General features: G+C 40.0%; 1 protein-coding gene across 2 annotated transcripts in view; it reads right to left on the bottom strand.

The window, feature by feature from the left end:
* cemip2 (cell migration inducing hyaluronidase 2) overlaps positions 1-20476 on the bottom strand; it is a 107495-nt gene that overhangs the window by 18365 nt on the left and 68654 nt on the right. For both annotated transcript variants that reach the window (XM_034170005.1, XM_034170006.1), the window contains 6 exons: positions 17030-17099; positions 11528-11656; positions 10201-10289; positions 6311-6442; positions 2247-2282; positions 907-1062 (listed from right to left, as the gene is read on the bottom strand). In XM_034170005.1, the coding sequence (XP_034025896.1) occupies positions 907-1062; positions 2247-2282; positions 6311-6442; positions 10201-10289; positions 11528-11656; positions 17030-17099 (612 nt within the window). The remainder of the gene's footprint in view (positions 1-906; positions 1063-2246; positions 2283-6310; positions 6443-10200; positions 10290-11527; positions 11657-17029; positions 17100-20476) is intronic.

Genomic DNA, 20476 nt, shown 5'->3' with positions numbered 1-20476 from the left:
GGATTACAATTTTGAGCCAAGTGGGTAAAAACTGTGACAAAACACCATGACCCACTAGGAAACTCAGATTTAGGGAACTGCTAAACTACACATGGTAGTATTTGCTTCATGGAACCAAAGAAATGTGGTAGACTATCAATTCTGACTGAAAGTGACCCCACCAAAAAACAAAACACGTAAAACGAAAATGGAAAACTGAAGATGGAGACAACTCATAATCACAGGCCTCTAGAGATCCTGTTACAATGAGCTACCTGATAAAATTGTGACAAGTTTCACACTTAAGTTTCAATGGAAATCTCAACACAGATAAAACAAATCTCACACAAGTTGTCAATACTCGCATTAGTTACATTGTTTTTACATGGTTTGCCAGTATCGGCCAGTGAGGACACAAATGTTTTCTCATGACTTTCCTCGAAGAAGGATGTGCATGTGCTTTCTCCATGTTGTCTACAAGACCTCAGAGAGCAAACTCACTACATCTTCCAAAGAATCTAACCAAAATAATCACTTCACCAACAATAAAATTAGCTGTAATTTTGTGATGTACAACAGAAATGAAACTGTACTTTACAATAACTAGACTGAAGTAAATTTAGTCAGTTTTATACACTATAATTAGTAAACCTGCACATAAGTAACTCAAATATGACTAAGTACTTCCCTTCTACAACACACTTCTTCAAAAGCCACCTAAAATAGCACTCGAGGAAACTTGGTCAACATGTTCTTCCTTTCACAAATCGAGCTTCTTCGAAGAGCAGCTGCGGCCTCGTTAGTCCGTCTACTGCCTTCAATAGTTCACAGGTTCTCTCTCACAGAATGTATTTTTTAGGCAGAATTCTTTTCTTTTCAACTTCAACATTCATAGTTGATGACAAAACCTATTTCCCCCCCCCTCACCTGTTTCTAGGAAGTGTCCTCAACTTGCCATCAGCCCCTCCCAGGCCCCAGTATTTATTCTGGCCTCCATTGGTCCCTCTGTTTCGACTCTCACCCACAAAGAGAGACTGTTTCACCTCCTGGCTGGAGCCTTCATCCTTTGGGTAGCTGCCATCACTGAAGGATAACAAAGACACATAAAAGATAATATCAAAAGTACTGCACATGTAATCATCTGTCTGGGTCACTATAAAAAAAAAAAAAAACTAAACTAAAACAAAATATGGTCACGGCAAACAGCACCAAACTTCATGTGTTTGTTTTTTTGTTTTTTGTTTTTTGCTGAGTGATGCAGAAAGAGGAGAAAATGTCCCAACTGACATATAAATAAACAAAGGAACAGGAAATAAAAGCACTGACAACATGCTCTGTAATTTTGAGTCATAATTTCTTCTCAAGAAGTTACTATGGACGGACAAAAAGATAACACTGAATAAATAAAATGGAATAGAGTAGAATAGAATACAATAGAGCCTTTATTGTCATTAAACATACATACATAGAACGAAATTTGTCCTCTGCATTTAACCCATCTTAATTAGACAATCCAACCACTAAGAGCAGTGGGCAGCTACAGTCTGGTGTCGCAGACTGAACACTCCCCCCTGCCTTCACTGCGCATGCATCATTTCAGAGTGTCAGCAGCGATTCTGTGATTTTTGCCTCGTTTCTGCTTAAAAATAACTTTAAAATGATTTAAGAGGTTCTACTTTGTCATCTGATTGTTAATAATCACATCATTCCCTTTGATTGCTTTGGATGTACGCAGAGAGTCAGACTGACAGAGTCAGACTCTACTGCTGTCGCGCTCTGATCTCTTCCTCCGTCTTTTATGATGAAATAATCCTGAATTTATGTGGAAATGATTGTTGTACAAAAGCTTCAGATATGTGTTACTGAGATAGATGATGACTGGAGTGCAGTTTTAAGCAGAAACGAGGTGATAATCTGTGAATTGCCGCTGACGCTCTGAAATGACGCATACAGAGTGAAGGCAGGGGGGATCAATTTTTAGGGGGACCATTCGGTCGGCGACACCGGGGACCAACTCCAGCTGTAGAGACGCTGCCTTGGTCAGGGGCAGAGAAAAAAGCAGACCCTAAATAAGCATTCTTTTGATTGTGGGAGGAAACCAGAGTGTCCGGTGGAAACCCACGCAGACACGGGGAGAACATGCAAACGCCACACAGAAAGGGTGGGAAGCGATGCCTCAACCTTCTTGCTGTGATGCACCAGTGCTAACCACTAAGCCACATGATCAGATTAATAAAAACAGTGATTTAAATACTAGAAATGCTCACCTGGCAAATGATAATCCCACTCCATTATCAGCAAATCTGTTTGGGGTAAAGACAGACAAATATATTACTCTTACAGAATGTGTAGAAACAAATACAGCAGCAATTACATAATGACTATAAAAAAATAACTCTTAGAACGTCATGTCATCAAACAAAAACACAAATATTAATTAAGAAACTTTTAAAAGTTGCTAAAACAACAAACTGCAGATGTTAATAAAACAGAACAATATTGTTTGTTATTGAAAGCATGAAACTAAATATATTAGATTAAATATATTGGAACTAGATGATGTCATTTTTGTTCATACGAGGTCTGTTAGAAAAGTATCCGACCTTTTTATTTTTTGCAAAAACCATATGGATTTGATCACGTGTGATTGCATCAGCCAAGCTTGAACCTTCGTGCGCATGCGTGAGTTTTTTCACGCCTGTCGGTTGCGTTATTCACCTGTGAGCAGGCTTTGTGTGAGCAGTGATCCACCCCTCTTGTCGGATTTTTATTGCGAATAAAATGTCTGAATGATTTGGAGCTTTGCTGCATCAAACCACCTCCGTGTTGGTCTCACAGGACGGCTTTCAGACGGCTTTCGGTGGCTTTTCAGTCGTGTGACTATCCGAGAAATTGTGCATGAGCTGGACATGCCAGAACATGTCCTGTGAGGCTTCATCACGGTGTTGCTTTGTGCCATGCAGCTCCGCCGCGACGCGCGGAATTCCTCCGCATGTCTGTCTCAATGTGCCAAAAAAGTGCTGATGTCCACGTCTTCCGCAATTCCTGTGCTAGTCAGACGACGTCCCGGATCAACAAAGCGTCCAGTTTGGAAATGAACAGCACATTCCACTGTTACAGGAGTTTTTGTCATGGAAAGAGCAGCGGAGGAATTCCGCGCGTCGCGGTGGAGCCACATGGCGCAAAGCAACGCCGTGATGAAGCCTCACAGGACATGTTCTGGCAAGTCCAGCTCATGCACAATTTCTCGGATAGTCACACAACTGAAAAGCCACCTGAAAGCCGTCCTGTGAGACCAACACGGAGGTGGTTTTGTCCCGCGCCATGAACGGCTCCGTGTCGCATCCCTCCGCTTCTCTTTCCATGAAAAAAACTCCTGTAACAGTGGAATGTGCCGAAAAAGTACTGATGTCCACATCTTCTGCCATTTTTATGGAAGTCAGACGACGTCCCGGATCAACAAAGCCTTAACGTTGGAAATGATTTGGTTGTTTCAGCGGGGTTTCAGCCTGTCGATGGGCGCTCGGAGCGCGGCGCACTCTCAGCAGCTGTGGGCGGTCTTTAAACCGGCTGGAGCACTCCTTAATCTGTGTAATCCCCATAAAATCATCCCTGAAAGCCATCTGAATTTTCTGAATGGTGTCCACCTGGAAGTCTCTCACAGTTTCTGGAAAAATTTGATGCAGCAAAGCTCCAAATCGTTCAGACATTTTATTCGCAATAAAAATCCGAGGAGAGGGGTGGACCACTGCTCACACAAAGCCTGCTCACAGGCGAATGACGCAACCGACAGGCGTGAAAAAACTCATGCATGCACACGAAGGTTCAAGCTTGGCTGATGCAATCACACGTGATTCAAATCCATATGGTTTTTGCAAAAAATAAAAAGGTCGGATACTTTTCTAACAGACCTCGTATACTGGAATGACCAGACAGTGAATAATAAAACATAACACATGAGGGATTCCCAACAGTTCCATTTGCTTAGTTTTTATAACTATGCTGAAGAAGTTCAGCATTGTGTATAAACTGATGATTGTTGCAATTTCACACCCAAAACAAATGTGTACAGTTCACTATAATCCACAAGTTCTCTTGAAGACACAATCAAACCGGGAATGTGGGAGAAGTTTGGGTTACTTTTCTTTATGACTCAGCATTGTCGTAGGGTTATTTTGTTTTGCTTTTAGGCAAACATTGTTAGACTGTGGTTAACATAGCAGTTTGTGCCAAACCCTGTTTGCAAGAAACTGACTGTACACGGTACTGCTCCTTTCATTGGTTCTTATGGCTTCATATGATGACAGTCTGCTCAAAGGTTCTGCCTCCAACACGAGTATTTCAATAACAAGCAAGAACGAGGACCCGCAATACAGAGCCAGACTGAGCTGATGAATTGAAATGGTGATAACTTTGATGTCAGGATGAATCAAAATGATTCTTCAAGCGATAAATATTAAAAAAAAACACCCTCAGTCAGAGAGAGAGTTTTTAGCACAGCAGTTCAACTTGTCCTTGTATGGTGTCTGCAGACATAACTATATATATATAACTATATTGGTCTCTGCTACTCTGGTACCAAAGTTAAATAACATCTCAGATAGTTCATATTACAATGCAGCGTTCAAGACATTTAATCTTGTCAGATCTCAGAAGTTAAGCAGAGTAGGTCCTGGTTAGTACATGGATAGTAGGCCTCTTAAAAAAAACGAGGGGCTGTGTGTGTGTGTTGCTCCATGTAAAACTGGACTTGTGTCAGGAAGGGCATCCAGTGTAAATCTTGTGCCAAATCCCAATGCGGCTCTGTACCAACTCCACTGTTGTGAGCCTGAACAAATGGAACTTCACAATAAAAGGGTATTAATGCAAAAGGGCTAGTGTCACGACAGACTTTTAAACCCCCCTGTCCTCTTGAGTCCTGTTAGGCTGCGGATGGCTTCCCGATAGGGAAAAAAATACAAAACTCAAATTCACAGGATAATCATCAACCCCAGATAATCATCAACCCCACCCCCGCAATACATCTGCAAGCATATATAGTCATCCTGGAGCATGTCGTCCATCATCTGGAGTGTCAGGATCATCGAGAACAAAATTTTGGACGATTCAAAATTTCAACGCAATGGAAATCATCGGGAACCCGACTGGGTCACTGGCAGTAGGGTGGTGCTTATTTTGCAAAGGTTTGATATTTAATACTCTGACCCCCTGAATAGGTTCCAATTGATGAAATAACATGCCGTGTAAAATTTTGTTTATCCAAATTAATTTTAAGAGGTAGCTCAAAAACACTGAAATTTTGCAAGTTTCTGCTATATAACATTATACAAACTCAAGAGTAATGGTGCCCCAACCCATCTTAAACAACATATGAAAAGTATTGATGAATCCTCTTGATGCTCACTTAGAAATTCAAAATGGCCTCCACAGGTGAGTTTCAAGCTTTAGTTAGTATAGCGTTATATAGCATGAAAATAGCAAAATTTCAATGCTTTTGAGCTACCTCTAAAAACTAATTTATACTAACAAAATTTTATACAGCACGTTTTCTCATCAACTGGAATCTATTTAGCAGGTCAGAGTATTAAATTTCAAAACTTTGCAAAATAAGAACACCCTAGCTAGCAAGCTCGCTGATCAAGGTCATTGCCAGCTGCAGCTCCACCCCTTTTTGCAGCTTCGGATGCAATTTGCTTGTCCATTTCTATCTGGAGCCCACCTGGAAACTGATGGGACATGTGGACACTCGCCTTTATTGTGAAAGTCACAGCAGCTTTGTTTCATGAGACTAAGTAATTTGACAGCACTTTTTAAAAATATTGTAAATGTTCTTTGTCATTATGTCAAACTGCCTTCAATATATACACCAGGTATCACATTTATTTTAATACAATTAATAACAAAAAGTCATTCTTATAAGCAAAACAGAATAATGAAATAATGACATATTGTAATGTCAATAAAAACATCAAAGGCATAAAAAGACTTCTTATTAACTCTAAATGTTGATCAAATATCTGATTTGTACCAAGTGGCTCAAAAATATTATTTATGCCCCACATTTTAAAATATAACTGATCTGATCACACAAGATTTTTACTTGTCAAGACGATGTTTGATAGTGGTTTTAGTGCTTTGACAATCCTACATTAGGACTCTGTGCTGACTTGTTACGCAACTGTGCAAAAGCCTATAAAAATGTTAATCCTTTTTATCTGAGTGCCAGTTTTGCTTTAACTCAGGTATTTCACTATCACTGAATCAACACATTGCAGATTTTAGCCTTTTTACTGGACCGGCACTTATGACCACATACTAGCACACGTCTCACCCCGAGCTCTGGATGATGATGTCACCACCACGTATCCACGCTCCTAAGTCATTGTTCTTGAAGGCGATCAGAGAATCAATGAGTGCTGCCACCCGAGGACGACTGGGATCAGCATTCTGATGTGGCCGGAATCTGAAAAACACACGAGAAGTCCTCATAATTTCACTGAGCTATAAATCTGTGTGCAAAGGACTGATTTCCTTGTGGGACATAAATGAAAAAGGGCATTTTTTTTGGATATTTTAAAAATAAACAGGTTAAATTGAAGTACACAGAAATATGGAGCCTCTGGACCCTATCTTTGTGATTTACCTATGGTACATGGTCAGAAGCACAAGTTCAAAATCATTTGGGGTGTGTCCACATCCACATTTCTGGTTAGGTAGAGTGACATCTGAGTGCAATCCTGGGTGCAGTTCTTAAAAGGGCTGTACTTCACTTCTGAGTCATAGGCATGTTTTCAGCATAACAGGAAAGAAATGATTCACTGTCATCTGTTACTGCCTTTGAGACACAAGGGCACCAGGTGCTGGAGCATTGCTACTGAGATGACGAACTCAGAAGTTAGTAGTTTTCTGGCAAGAACACAAATCAGTGTGCACAATGCATACGAGTGGAAGCAGCAGACAAAACATATGTACAACACAAAAACTCCTGGCATGGTATCACAAAATTCTCCTTGAAGCCATGCCAAGTGTGGTGACTACTATGAAACTGGGATTAGCACTTGGCACACCCACTGCTATGTGGGAGAGCACACTGTCAGCAATGCGCAATGTCTTCAGTGATTATTAGCCACCCATGTGCTATGCATGTAGGGCACAGCAAGATCAGCTTGCCTTTCAGAGACCACACACAGAAATGGCTGAATGAATGGAAAGATAAAGTCTTGAGGTGATTCTACACCAAGACATGTCGCCTGCAGTATTATTAACAGTAAGATTAAAAACTGTTCACTCTGACTCAAACTGAAAATGCTGTATGTTCTGTTTGCTGCACTCAGACATAAAATGAGTGGTTTTTTATTGTTTTGTTTGGAGTGTGTGATTATGTTTGCAATGTGCTTTTGTTAAAAAAAAACAAAAAAAAACATGCGTTGTTACATTAGCATGTTATACGTATTAGCAATCAACCATGTAAAACCATAATGTCTGGACCCCTGTGAAAAGTAAATCTTTCTTTGTGATGTTCACCAGCCAACCCCATGAGGAAGAAACCCAGTGTACAAATATCATACAAACTACAGTTATTATTTTATATTTTTCTATTGCTGATAAATTTTGTTGTGTAGATGAACATGCACACAGATGACTGAGGATGTGGGTGCCTTAACACAACTGCGTTTATTGTTGACAACTGTGCTGCACTGTGTGTTGCTTTGTGCCAGGTGGAACATTTGAGTAATTTAAACACAATCTGTTGAAGAACATCAGTTGTTACTGAGATCTCAGTAGTAGATGAAATTTGTTGTTCTTCAGCATTCCCATAATAACACTTAATTTTTCAACTACAACCTCAATCAGAACTTGTGGAAATTTGCATCTTGCAAAGAATTTGACAAAATTTAAGACGAAGTGAGCAATATTTCCTAATATATGACAAAACATTCACAGAAGCACACACAGATAGACAGGTGGTGTAAAATGAACACTGCAGGTGATTAGTTTTACCCAAGCACCCCCCCCCCCCCCCCAAAAAAAATAAATATCAGGTCACGAAATTTGAATACTAGAGAGGGAAGCCACCAAGACACCCATGGCAGCTCTGAAGGAGTCAATAGACCTCTGTGAATGTGACTGGAGAAGCTGTGCATCCTGCAACTTTTATGTATATCCTGTAACTTTTATGTGGAGTGGAAACTAGAAGAATTTTCTTCTAAAGAAGACATGAGGTTTCACTACAGTTTGTCAGAAGGCACATGAGAGACTCAAACCAAGATCTGATCAGTTTTCTTGCAACTAAGGCCAAATCCCCATATTCTCCCTTTGCCCTACCACTTCAACATTGCAATGTACAGTATAACACAATGCTAAAATATCCTAGACCATATGAGCACAAAAACAGGTAACAGAATGTGAACCTTCTGACCCATTAAAATAGGTCAACTTGAGTAATCTTTGAACTTGTCAAAGGTGTGTGTCCCAAGAATGTTCCCTGTGAATTTGTAGACCCTGGCAGTAATAGGAATGGACTTATACCACAATTCTAAAAGTGTTTCTCATTGGTTTAAAAATGGCTCCACAGTCTAACAAATCATTGCATATATGTGAGTGAAATAAACAAAACTCTATAAAGCTATTAATATTAAGTTGGAATTTGTACTGTACTGTTGGTTGGATTCGCCCCACCCAAAAAATGTGAAACATGAGCCGTACGCAGCTTTGACATCATACCAACAACATAAAATAATAAACACCTTTTACTGGAGATTATATTAATTACTGTGGAAGAAGTCACAGACACACATTAATTTTGTATACCCGCTTATTCCAATTAAGGGTCGGGGGGTGCTGGAGCCTATCCCAGCAGACACAGGGCGAGAGGCACAGTACAATCTGGACAGGATGCCAGTATAGACAAACAAACAGTCACACCTACACCCACCCATCAATTTAAAGTTTCCAATCCACCTAACCTGCATGTCTGTGGATGTGGGAGGAAGCCGGAGCATCCAGAGAAAACCCATGCGAACACGAGTAGAACATGCAAACTCCACACAGAAAGGCTCAGGTGGGAAGTGATCCCACAACCTTCTTGCTGTGAGGCAAAAGTGCTAACCACGATGCCACTATACCAGCCAAATCACAGACATGCAAAATATACATTTTTTTAACCCTTTACACCCATTGAAAAAAGCTACATGACTGCTATCTGATTACAAGAAGTCACTTTTCTGGTCTTAACTTTTCTGAACGCTCCACAACTAAAGTAACAGTCTTCTATGACCCACAGAATCTGGATTATAAAAGTAATCCAACAAAGGAAAAGTTAATGGCACAGATGGTAAGTGTAAACATACTTGCAAGTGCATACATTATAACATGTTGAACATAGTGTGTACTTTCAGGGAGGTGCTGTCAGATGACCACCATAAGATCAGTTGCATGTGCTGGTGAACACACACACATGGGCTTCCATCAAAACATCCTCATCAGGGTATGTACCGGACTCTGGCTGCCCACTGTGCTACAGACTGGTTTGTGTCTAACTGAAATTAAGACAAATTTCATTGTGTGTACAATGACAATAAAGATCCTTTGTCGTCTTTAATGAATCACTATGTGCCTCATGTATGATTATCACTAAGCAAATTTTTTTCACAATTTAAGCTCCCGCCCAACATATTCCCCCCCCCCCCACACATAAACCCACACTCAAGACTCGCCAAGCCACTCACACACAGCACGGATAGCAGACTCACTAAACAGGAAAGATTTTTCCGTCTTGCTCGGGACTGTATTTGGGTAGGGAGCTGCAAGAGGAAACTATCTGCGAAGCTTTGTTTTCTCTGTCAACACAAATCTGACAGACCCTCCAATAAAACACAGCAGCCCAGACATTAGAAAGACATCCATCTATCCTTCGTTACTGACCAGAACAGATACATGGCACAACAGAAAACTCTAAATTGTTAATTCAGCTAAGGTCAAAGTGGCAGCATAACACAAATATATTAGTAAGCCACAAATCCCTGAATATTTACAGACTGCAATGGTACACCATCATGGATGTAGTTATCTACCATAGGCCTTCCAAAGGTGCATAGCTGTATAATGTATAAGCAAAAACTTAAAAATCAGATGTACATCACAACACATTTACCAACCAATGTTTTTAACACTCTAATTTGAACAGAGTTTAACATGTTTGCGCAAACAGTATGTACACACCTGGCATTATTGTCCAGACACAGGTATTCTCGTGGATCAGCAGCACTGGCATTGGTAGTCTTCACTCCTTTATCAAGGAAAAGCCCCGCCTAAGATGAGGAAAAACATGACCACTAAAAAAATATGGTTTTGATCCAACAGGGGATGCTGGTTTCTGCTGGACCTACACACTAAAAGACTACAACTACAACTGCATTACAGTTGATGACTCCCACCCCCTGGCTAATGAATTTCAGCTTTTACCTTCTGGCCGTAGGTTTAGAGTCCTAAGGTGTAGAACAAAACGCTACAGGAGTAGTTTTGTCCCAGCAGCAACTGTGCACCTGAACAAATCTTAGTAGGTTTGCAAATGGTTATATTTAGATATTTATATACTTATTTATTTGCCCTTTGCACACTAGTTTTAAGCTGACCATCTTTTTAGTGGTTTTAAGTTTGTGAGTCCTTGGTGGTGTTTGTTAATTTGTTTTGTGTATGTTCTTTGTTAGTATTTTTAGTGTTTTTTATTGTGTCGTTGTGTTGACTAACATGGACACCTTTTTTCTGTTTTCTGTTTGCTGCAAGCCAAATCTACCTACGGGTACAAATAAAGTTACCTGAACCTGAACCTACAGGGGAACTTGAAAAAGTTCTCGCCCTAAGCCAGAAAACGTGACAGGAGAAAGATTGTTCTCAAATTTTTCTGCCATGATGTAAATAATTAATGTTGTACAGTATAACACAAAAAGGAAAAGTGATCAACAGTTCCATATGAATTAGTGAGTTTGCTTTGTTTGGCTTAAATTTGGACTATACAAACAGTGCGTTTCATGTCTTTGGAAAGCTGTGCTGTGAGTCGGTCAAGTGGTAAAAACGAGGTTTATCCTTAAACTCGAAGGCTGGTTCATCTATAAGAGAGCCTGCTGTGGTCAGGCTGGACAAAGAACTTACAGTTCACCTGCCCGACTTGTGTCATTACAAAACAGGCCACTATTGTACAGTCTATGTTTGTGTGTGAGCATGTGCGTGTGTGTCACAGTTGGGAAAGAAACCAAGTCAGTAAGCAGAGAATTATGTGCAATGCCTTAAAACTAAAATATCCTGTATCTGAGTTGTCAAACACAGAGGCAGAAAGAGACAACACCAAGAGGTTTGGCAATGAATGCCTATACTAACTTCAACCTACAGCACCAATATAAAAAATAACAAGCTCACTCTGGAATGCAGTGATGTACTGCGATATGTGCATGTAAAATGAATATTAGGTTCTGGGGAATTCCTTCACTTAGCCCACATTGAGATGGCTGCTCTGAAGTGTGCAAATCACTCAAGCAGCAGCAAAACACACCTTAAAGTTGGAGTGCACGCGGTTGTTGTAGAAAATCCCCAGAGGAGTGAGCTCTGCCTTGGTCTCTGGTACCAGTCCATGAGAGTCTCCGGTGGAAGAGCTGTGGAACACAAACCATATGCCAGCATCCTGGAACAGAAGGGAGGTTTCAGAAGGTGAAAAAATGAATACAATAGGACAAGTAATCATCATACTTTGTGCAGCTGTTCAGCAACAAGAACTAAACACATAAAAGGAAATGTATAAAGTACTATACAGACCAATGCCATATTTATGCATTTGATATGGTCTTACAGATTTAAAGTCCATCATTTCCATGACCAAAACTGCATTATTTCAAAAGTCCTTTCAATGAAAAACTACAAGTGCCCTGAGACTATATACCTCTGCCAAGAATTAAGTACATACTTTAACCACAGGGTCCAAACCCTAGAGAAATCTGAGGGAGAAGGAAAAATGCAGGAATCTCTTCATGATGTACTGAATACTTTGTACCATAAAAGTTTACCGTATTTTCTGAAGTATAAGTTGCACTGGTTCAAAAATGTCTCTTTAAGAGAGAGAGAAAGAAAAAATATATATACATAAGTCACACTGGAGTACAAGTCACATCACTTCATGCAAGAAGTAAAATGGATTTAATCACCATATTATTCATTTATAAAGGCAGACATAGCGTAAAGGAGCACAGCTAATGAGCTAATTAATGCCGCTATGAGAGCACAAAATGAAAGCCACTGAACAGACAATCATATGTGAGATGAACATACCATGCAATGAAGCATTTAAAAACCCTGTGTATAATTTATATATTTACAACACAAACACTGCTTTAGCCATGAGCAGCTAAGAGCCAGTTAATGATTTTGTTACAAATGCAAACCGCTTCTTTAAGCCATACCGACGATCATATGTGAGGTGAAAGTACAACATAATTTAAATGTAATTTAAACTACTATTTTAGTATATTTGTAAAATAAACTTGACATTCATTTTCTTCTTGTTGTTAAAAGAGCTGTCCTTGTACTTTCAAATAAGGCTTCCTCCAAATAAAAAAAAAAATAAAATAAAGTAAAAAAAACATGGTATGATATTTCTTTAGAACAAAGAACTTATTCTGGTGGTTCCTGATATTCAACATCCCCTTCCTGAAAAAGGCATCTTGAGACAGATTTTTCACCATGCCACACCGTACGTTTTGCTGAGAAGTGGGGCTGACCTCACGATGTGGCTGAGGGAGCAGTCCCTCCGTCGCCCTACCCCTCTCCCACCAGGTGACAACACAGACCGGTGAGCAGCTTCGCAGGTGGTTTCTCCCTCTGATCACAAAATGTGGTCCCTGCAGGTCCATAGCTGGGAGGATCCATGAAAAGAGCCCCGCAGCCATCCAGAGGACAGACCATTTTATTTGAGTCTCTTTCAAAAGCGCAGTCAACTATTTGTGACATTTCCGCTTCCTTGTTTAATAATTAATGGTGGATTATCACAAAGACCTTTTACAGACTTTTTGAGCCCAACGCTGATCTCTGTTTGACTCTATGTGTAACATTTCCCAAAGTGACAGAGCAGTCCAATGCAAACCTATGGTAAGTTCAGTGTTAAAACAGCTCACAGCAGCATTTATCTGTTTCCTGATGTTACTCTACTGTGAAAATGAACGTCTGTTCATTTACATGCACACACAGACATGAACGTCCATTCTTTTGTGCGCACATAGACAAGAATGTCTCTTCATTTGCGCATGCACAGACATGAACGTCCCTTCATTTGCACACACACAGACATGATGAATGTCTGTTCGTGTGTATTTTTACAGTGCAGTTTTTTTCTGCCATTACACAGCACTCTTTGATGTTTGATGAAGACATTTATTCACATTTATTTGCTTGAAGTGAGCATAATTGACAATTCGATTTTATCTGGAGCCGACATGAAGAAAAGCTCAAAATAGTGATGCGATGCCGATCACTTGTTTAAAGAACACTAAGTGTAACCCGATTCAGTTTTAAGCGCATGCTGAAAGTAATCAAGATCTGTTAGGAAGTTTCTACCCTCTCGATTTTTAAAAAGAAAAGGCAGTTTAATGGTGCATTTCTCAATTCAAGTGCAAGAAAATTTGTGGTCATGAATCATGATTTTGTTTCCAGGAAAATCCGGTAATCATTTTGTTTAGTTCAATCTATCAAAAATAAACATTATGTTTGCATGCTCACAGAATATACCATTTGTGGCATCACCAACAGTTACTGAAGTTCCTACACATATCTGCCAGCTAAACTGATAATATGGAGCAGAATATAATTTTCTCAAAAAGTAGAGCAGAATAACTCAAATGCACCAAACATTTTGCTTATTACAGATTAACTATTCTGGCTCTCTTTTCTGTCTGATGACAGCTTATGTTCTTCAAAAAATTTACCCTTTTGTTATCCACCACTGAGTGAGAGACCCACATGGGGGGATTTTAAAACCACTCGCATTTCATAGCAAGAAATAAGATACCGCTTACTGGACTTCTTTCAAATTTGATATTATGTTAGTACCACAACTGGCCTGATATGAGTCATATGAACATTTGGACAAATCTCTCTTCTACTCTTTGGCCAATATCTTGGATTTCTTGTAATGATGTCAGCTCCACAAGACACTAATACATTTTTTTGTAATACTGCATCTGTGGGGCACCACAATGGAGTTGAAATTAAACAATCAAGATGGGCTTGTAGTGCAGACTGTTAACTTTATTTAAAAAATGTTTAACAGTATAAGCCCTGGATAAATTAAACATAAGGATAATTGTTGATTTAAACAAAACAAACAACAAAAAAAACCCCACAACAACATTTTACAGCCAGCTTTCTTTTGACAAGTCAGTGAATGTATACATGAACATTTCTAAGTCATTGAATATGTATGTCTTGGACTTATTTTACATCAATCATTAAAAAAAAACTGTATAAATAGTATGACAGTACATGATAAATCTGTCTGGAATACACAGTTCTCAGAACTGGGTGACCAAACAAAACAGACTAGTGAGGGGTGTCACCAAGACACCCACAGCAACTGGAGAAATGGTGCATAGTGCAACTTTTGCCTATTACATCACCAGCTACATAGCTTCATGGTGGAACGGAACCAAAAAGCATTTTCTTTGAAATTCCAGCTACAGTTTGTCAGAAGGCACATTGAAAACCTGTGCCTCATTCAGTTTTTTTTTTTGCATTAAAGTCCTTTTCTGATCCACTCCACCGTGAAGCAGTGATGATGGAACAGAGAAAAGTTGTACTATACCCATCTCTCCAATCAGTCTGTCTCTTAGCTTCCCTCACTTGTCTCCATCTTTGATGATCTCACAGTTTTTGAGATTTACCATACAGTACCATACTATTTGCACTTGTTAATGATTCAAGCGGATGTTTGTACTTGTTAATGATTCATGTGGATGAAGTCCAAAACATATTCAGTGATTTGGTAATGTTCATGCATCTGTCCACTAATTTAACTTGCTGAAAGAAAACTGGCTGTAAAAGTGACACCCTGTATGAACAATAATATTATATTTGTCCCAATTACTCTGAAAATAGAAGGACATTTTTTTTTTATATAAATTAACTAGAAACTGTACGGTTTTCTGTTTTGCATGCTTGATGACTTTTTGTTTTTACATTGTGTATTTTACCTCTGTTACTGTTAGAATGGCCTAAGCAGTGAGGTACCCCTTTGAGTCTAGTCTGTTTGAGGTTTCTTCTTTTTCTTCTTCTTCAGAAACACCAGAAGGAGTTTTTCCTCATCATTGTCACTTGTGAACTTACTCAAGGGGGTTGGTAAGGTTAGACGTTACCCATGTAAAGCTCCTTGGGGCAACTTTGTTGTGATAATGGCACTATATAAATAAATTAATTTGGCTGTAATTCCTAAATGGCTAATGCAATATTTTTGTAAACATAGTAAATTAAAAAAAGACAAAAGTCTCCACTATGAGCACATAATGACTGTTTCATTTCAACTCCATTTTGGTGGTCTACAGAGGCAACAACACAAAGACTGGATCACTCTCCTTGTAATTACAGACTATATTCATCCTTGCCATGATGTGCATTAGAATACAGTATAATTGCTTTGAAAGTGTGCCTAATGCCAATTTAAAGCCATAAAATTTAAACTTTTTATGTGCTTAAAGCATCCTACTGTTTTATGATTATCAAGGAAGCTCATTACAATTGTTCAGATGCATGTCTGTCCGGCTGTCTACCAACTTTATTTTGTTGTTTGGTGGAATTACCCTTTAAACATCAGTACAGTTTACAATTTATTTACTTCCAATTTTTAAGATGGCAAAGTCATTCCACCTCCTACTGGCTGGTTGAGGTACCCAGAGGGGGAAATAAATCAGACGTGAATCAACTTTTCTTGCCATTTTCAATTGTATTTTAAGCTTGCCAATTTTGCCAAATATTTATGTTTCAGGTTTTTAAATTAAAGTCATTATGCAGAAAAAGGAGTTCATATGAGATCATGAAATGTTTGTGGTTCACCAGATGCACACAAACAGCCCAAACAACAATGAATGCAACTACTGAAGATACACTGCACAGCTTTCTTTCTTCAGTGGCCTTCACACTGCTTGTGTAAATGAGGCCAGCAGGTGTCGCTGTGCAGATGTAGTTAGTAAACCTCACTCCCAACAGCTCAAAAAAAAAAAAAAGGATTCTCTGGTCACTAGGCCAGAGCCCTGGGTTTTAGCCTTCTGGTTAGAGAGTCCGACTCCCATGCCGGAGTTCGTGAGTTCGCATCCGAGGGGAGCGAATGGGCGGAGTCATAACAACACAACATAGAGTGCAACCGCTACAATGGTGCCGTGTACCCGGATGGGAGTGAGTTTAGGGGGTGAGTGTAATGGAGGCCAGCAGGTGTCGCTGTGTAGATGTAGTTAGTAAACCTCACTCCCAACAGCTCAAAAAAAAAAAAAAAAAAAGGATTCTCTGGTCACAAGGCCAGAGCCCTGGATTTTAGCCTTCTGGTTAGAGAGTCCGAATCCCATGCCAGAGATCGTGAGTTCGCGTCCCGAGGGGAGCGAATGGGCGGGGTCATAACAACACAACGTAGAGTGCAACCGCTACACTTGTGTCAAAATGAAAATGGAACAACAATGTGAAGTCATCCTCTTTATATATATATATATATATATATATATATATATATATATATATATATATATATATATATATATATATATATATATATATATATATATTTCAAAGGTCTCTTCAGTGCTCAAGACATAAATGCCTTTTAAATCCCATTTTATTGATGGATCACTCTGGTAAGAGCATGAAAATCTTTCATTTTCATTATGTAAAGTTCAAGAAGAACGCTTAAGCCCCTAAAGCTTCATGCAGCATGTTCCACTTCATATATCAAAGGCTTTTCTTGTTGGCCGTTTGCCATTTTTGTAATAATCATTTGTTCAAAGCATTTGTCTATTAAAACCAATATTACCTGAGAACCAGCAGCTGCATTGCTGATGAGGTTGTTGTTTGGGTTGGCGATCCAGAATGTGGAAACTGCCCTGTAACACACCCCACCCACACATAGCACACACAAAACAAAACCACACACAAACACATGTACAAGAAAAACATATTAACATCGGTACAAAGAGATTAAGACTAATAAAAAGAAGACAGACATCAAAGAATACAGAGATCTTTCAAATTTTTCAACATATTGTAAGACACCTTTCCAACATAAACTCAAGACAGGAGGAAAAGCTCTGCCAACACACACAGAAACGCTCCTGGAAACCGACCTTCCTGCTTCCCTCAGAGGCACTTTTCTTTCTCCTGCTTTGACATAAAAGCATCCCATGGAGAGGAGAGGTTGTTATTGCATGGATAAAACTCCCTTTTTCTCACACTCCAACTCCTATTATCTCTCCACCATGGAACCTCTGTCTTTTCTCAGTGTACTGTGTGTATTCTCTATGCGTTGAGACCTAGTCTGCCATGTACATATTTTTAAATGGCGGTAATAATTGGTCACCTGTTTGTTTAAGGATCATACAGCTGATGGTAGCCCGTAATAAAATTTTAGTGCCCTTTATTACTATTTTCAAAATGTACATGCCCAAGTCTGTGGATTACAGCTATTATGGAAAGCTACACATTATACATTTCTTTAGGATGCTTTCACAACAGCCATTTGGTTCATCTGATCTGAACAAAAGAAGGAGCTGATATGCTACAGAATCTTAGGTTCATGTTCTCCATGACTCATTAACTGGGCAGTTGTAGTGACAGTTTTCCTGCATCAACTGTCTCACTTGAGCTCATTGGGGAAAATCCAAAACTGAGTGTAATATTCTGATGAACCATATATATGACACTGGCTCAATTATATTTAAAATAAAGACAACACATGAGGTCATTTGTACTCCTGACAGATAACTGATGTACTTTCCCACTGGGCTGGCATATCTGAAGAGCTGTATAAGTCCAATCATCTTGGCAGGTTGATGAACATCTCCTGCAGAGTTGAGCGACAGCAGATTAACAAGAAAAATAAGGATGTTACGCAAATGCATCACAATGAAATGGGGGGGGGGGGGGGGGGGTTGAACTTTGTACATAGTTTGATTCTTTACACTCTACAATGTCTGCTCATAAATTAGATAATAAACTGATTACTACTTTTTAATTATTTCTTATTACTAATGTTACCAATTTACAGTATCAGGCAGAGTATCACTGCACCTCAGCTGACTTTAACAAGCAGCTGTTGCTTGGCCGCATTCAGAATACCTCAGATTGGGAAAATTAAGGAAAACTTTTCTGTTGTCGTTGTTGCTGTTCATTCATTCATTCATTTTTCTTCCACTTATTCAGGTCATGGTGGAAGAGACCAAGCAGTTCATGCCACACTTCCTTATCCTTGGCCAAGTCCTCTAACTCTTCTCAGGTGATCCTGAGGTGTTCTAAAGCCAGCGGGGAAATATAATCCCTCCAGCGTGTCTTCGGTCTTCTCCAGGACCTCGACCCAGTTGGATGTGCCTGGAAGACCTCCCTAGGGAGTCGATCAGGGGGCATCCCCAGCAGATGCCTGAACAACCTCATTTGGTTCCTTTCAAAGCAAAGAAGCAGCAGCTCTACTCCAAGTCCCTCCAGGATAGACTAGCTTCTCACCCTGCCGAGGAGTGTAAGCCCAGACACCCAATGGAGCAATCTCATTTCCGCCCCTTGTATCCACGAGCTTATTCTTTTGGTCATTACCCAAAGTTCATAATCATAAGTGAGGAGAGAAGAGTAAACTGGTAAATTCAGAGTCTCGCCTTCTACCTCAGCTCCTTCTTCACCATGACAGCATTCGTAAAACATCAGATGCTGCCTCAATCAGTCTATCGATCTCACACTCCAACTTAACGCTACTTGTGAACAAGAACCCAAGATAGGTACTTAAACACAGCATGCTATATTTGGCCAGATTGCGCTTGAATGGCCAACATCATTTCATCCCTCGCAAAACTTACAACGGCTGCATTTCTGTCTGACTGCAAGCAAGCAAACTCTTCTTAATTTTTGGGATTAATATTTTTTCTGTGCACAGTGTGAAAATTGGATGCAGAGTTGTGTGGCTAGCAACACATTAGCTCCTCACAGGATATTCAGTCTGACCATGCTCGGACAGTTCATTTGTTTCAGCACACACGCTGTTCATGGACTCCCTGGCACACAAAAATAAAGGCTTACCATAATCCTTCATTTGTGCACTGTCTGCCTGACACTCCTTAAAATACATAGCGAACAAAGAAATATATAGTAACGTTGAAGCAGCAACAACTACAGGGTTATTACATTGCTCTCTGTGCTGAGGAATATAATGTGCTTGCAAGGAACTGGATACAGTCCAAGTTACTTGCTATTTAGCAAACAAAACAGTCGGCAGTCACGGCGAAGCAGTCAACCATCTCATTTAACAATATTTTAAATCACAGTCTAATTGATTTTCAGAAGCACTCTGATTTTGTTGATCTGGCTGCTAGGTATGACATACTGAGAATGTGTAAAAACCGAAATAAGATCCCAGCCCATACACAAGTACGATAAGTGATGAGAACATTGGGTGAGAACATTGGGCCCTGTCACACTTATACCGCCATCACACATAGCCAGAATCACACAGAGTGGCATCGGGCTTATGAATTAGTGCTCCTCCGAAAGATGTCGGATTTCAGCTCCAAAACGTTCTGACAGCCACCTGCGGAGGTCCACACACTTGGTCAAAATCAGCCGACCGCCCCGAGTGTAATGCACATGTTCATAATTCTCTGGGCACGGTCGAGATGGTGCACCCGTCTGACGTCGGTCCATGTGTTATCTGAGAACCATCTAAGTGCAATTTATGTATTCCAATGGCAGCAAAACCGCAACGATTTGAGCGCATATGAGCTGGCACTGTGTGCCTGCAGGTATGATGTGCAGTGCCACGTATAATAATGTCCACCCCCCCCCCCGCTGGAGCACAAAGGAACTGTTGATCATTGATATGTGGCTCGCAACCATCCATGTGCAGGCGATGTGAACACAGCTCGAACAAACTGAAAGCACCATGTCCACTGTGGGTCAATGTGTGGCACAGCACACAGCGCTACAGATCTGGACAAGCTGTTATTTCCATAACGGACCTTACAGTACAAATAATATTCCTCCTCATGGGCGTGTCCGCTATGTGTGCCACTATGTGTGCGCACACGTACCAGCTCATTATGAAAACACACAGACACACTGAGCAGTCCTCATGACAGTACTTTTACACACACACGCACGTGAGGTCAGTGAGCCTGCGAGAAAAGAGGATGAGGAAAGGAGTGATTGAATGGGAGTGAGTGAGTGACCGATGGACACATATGGTGTGAGTCCGGTCCATACGTTGGATGTTCTTTGATGTCCA

Source organism: Thalassophryne amazonica, chromosome 5 (assembly GCF_902500255.1).
Source record: "Thalassophryne amazonica chromosome 5, fThaAma1.1, whole genome shotgun sequence".
In the NCBI taxonomy this organism is placed as follows: domain Eukaryota; kingdom Metazoa; phylum Chordata; class Actinopteri; order Batrachoidiformes; family Batrachoididae; genus Thalassophryne; species Thalassophryne amazonica.
Note: the sequence above shows the minus strand (reverse complement) of the source record. Positions and strands in the feature narration are given on the sequence as shown.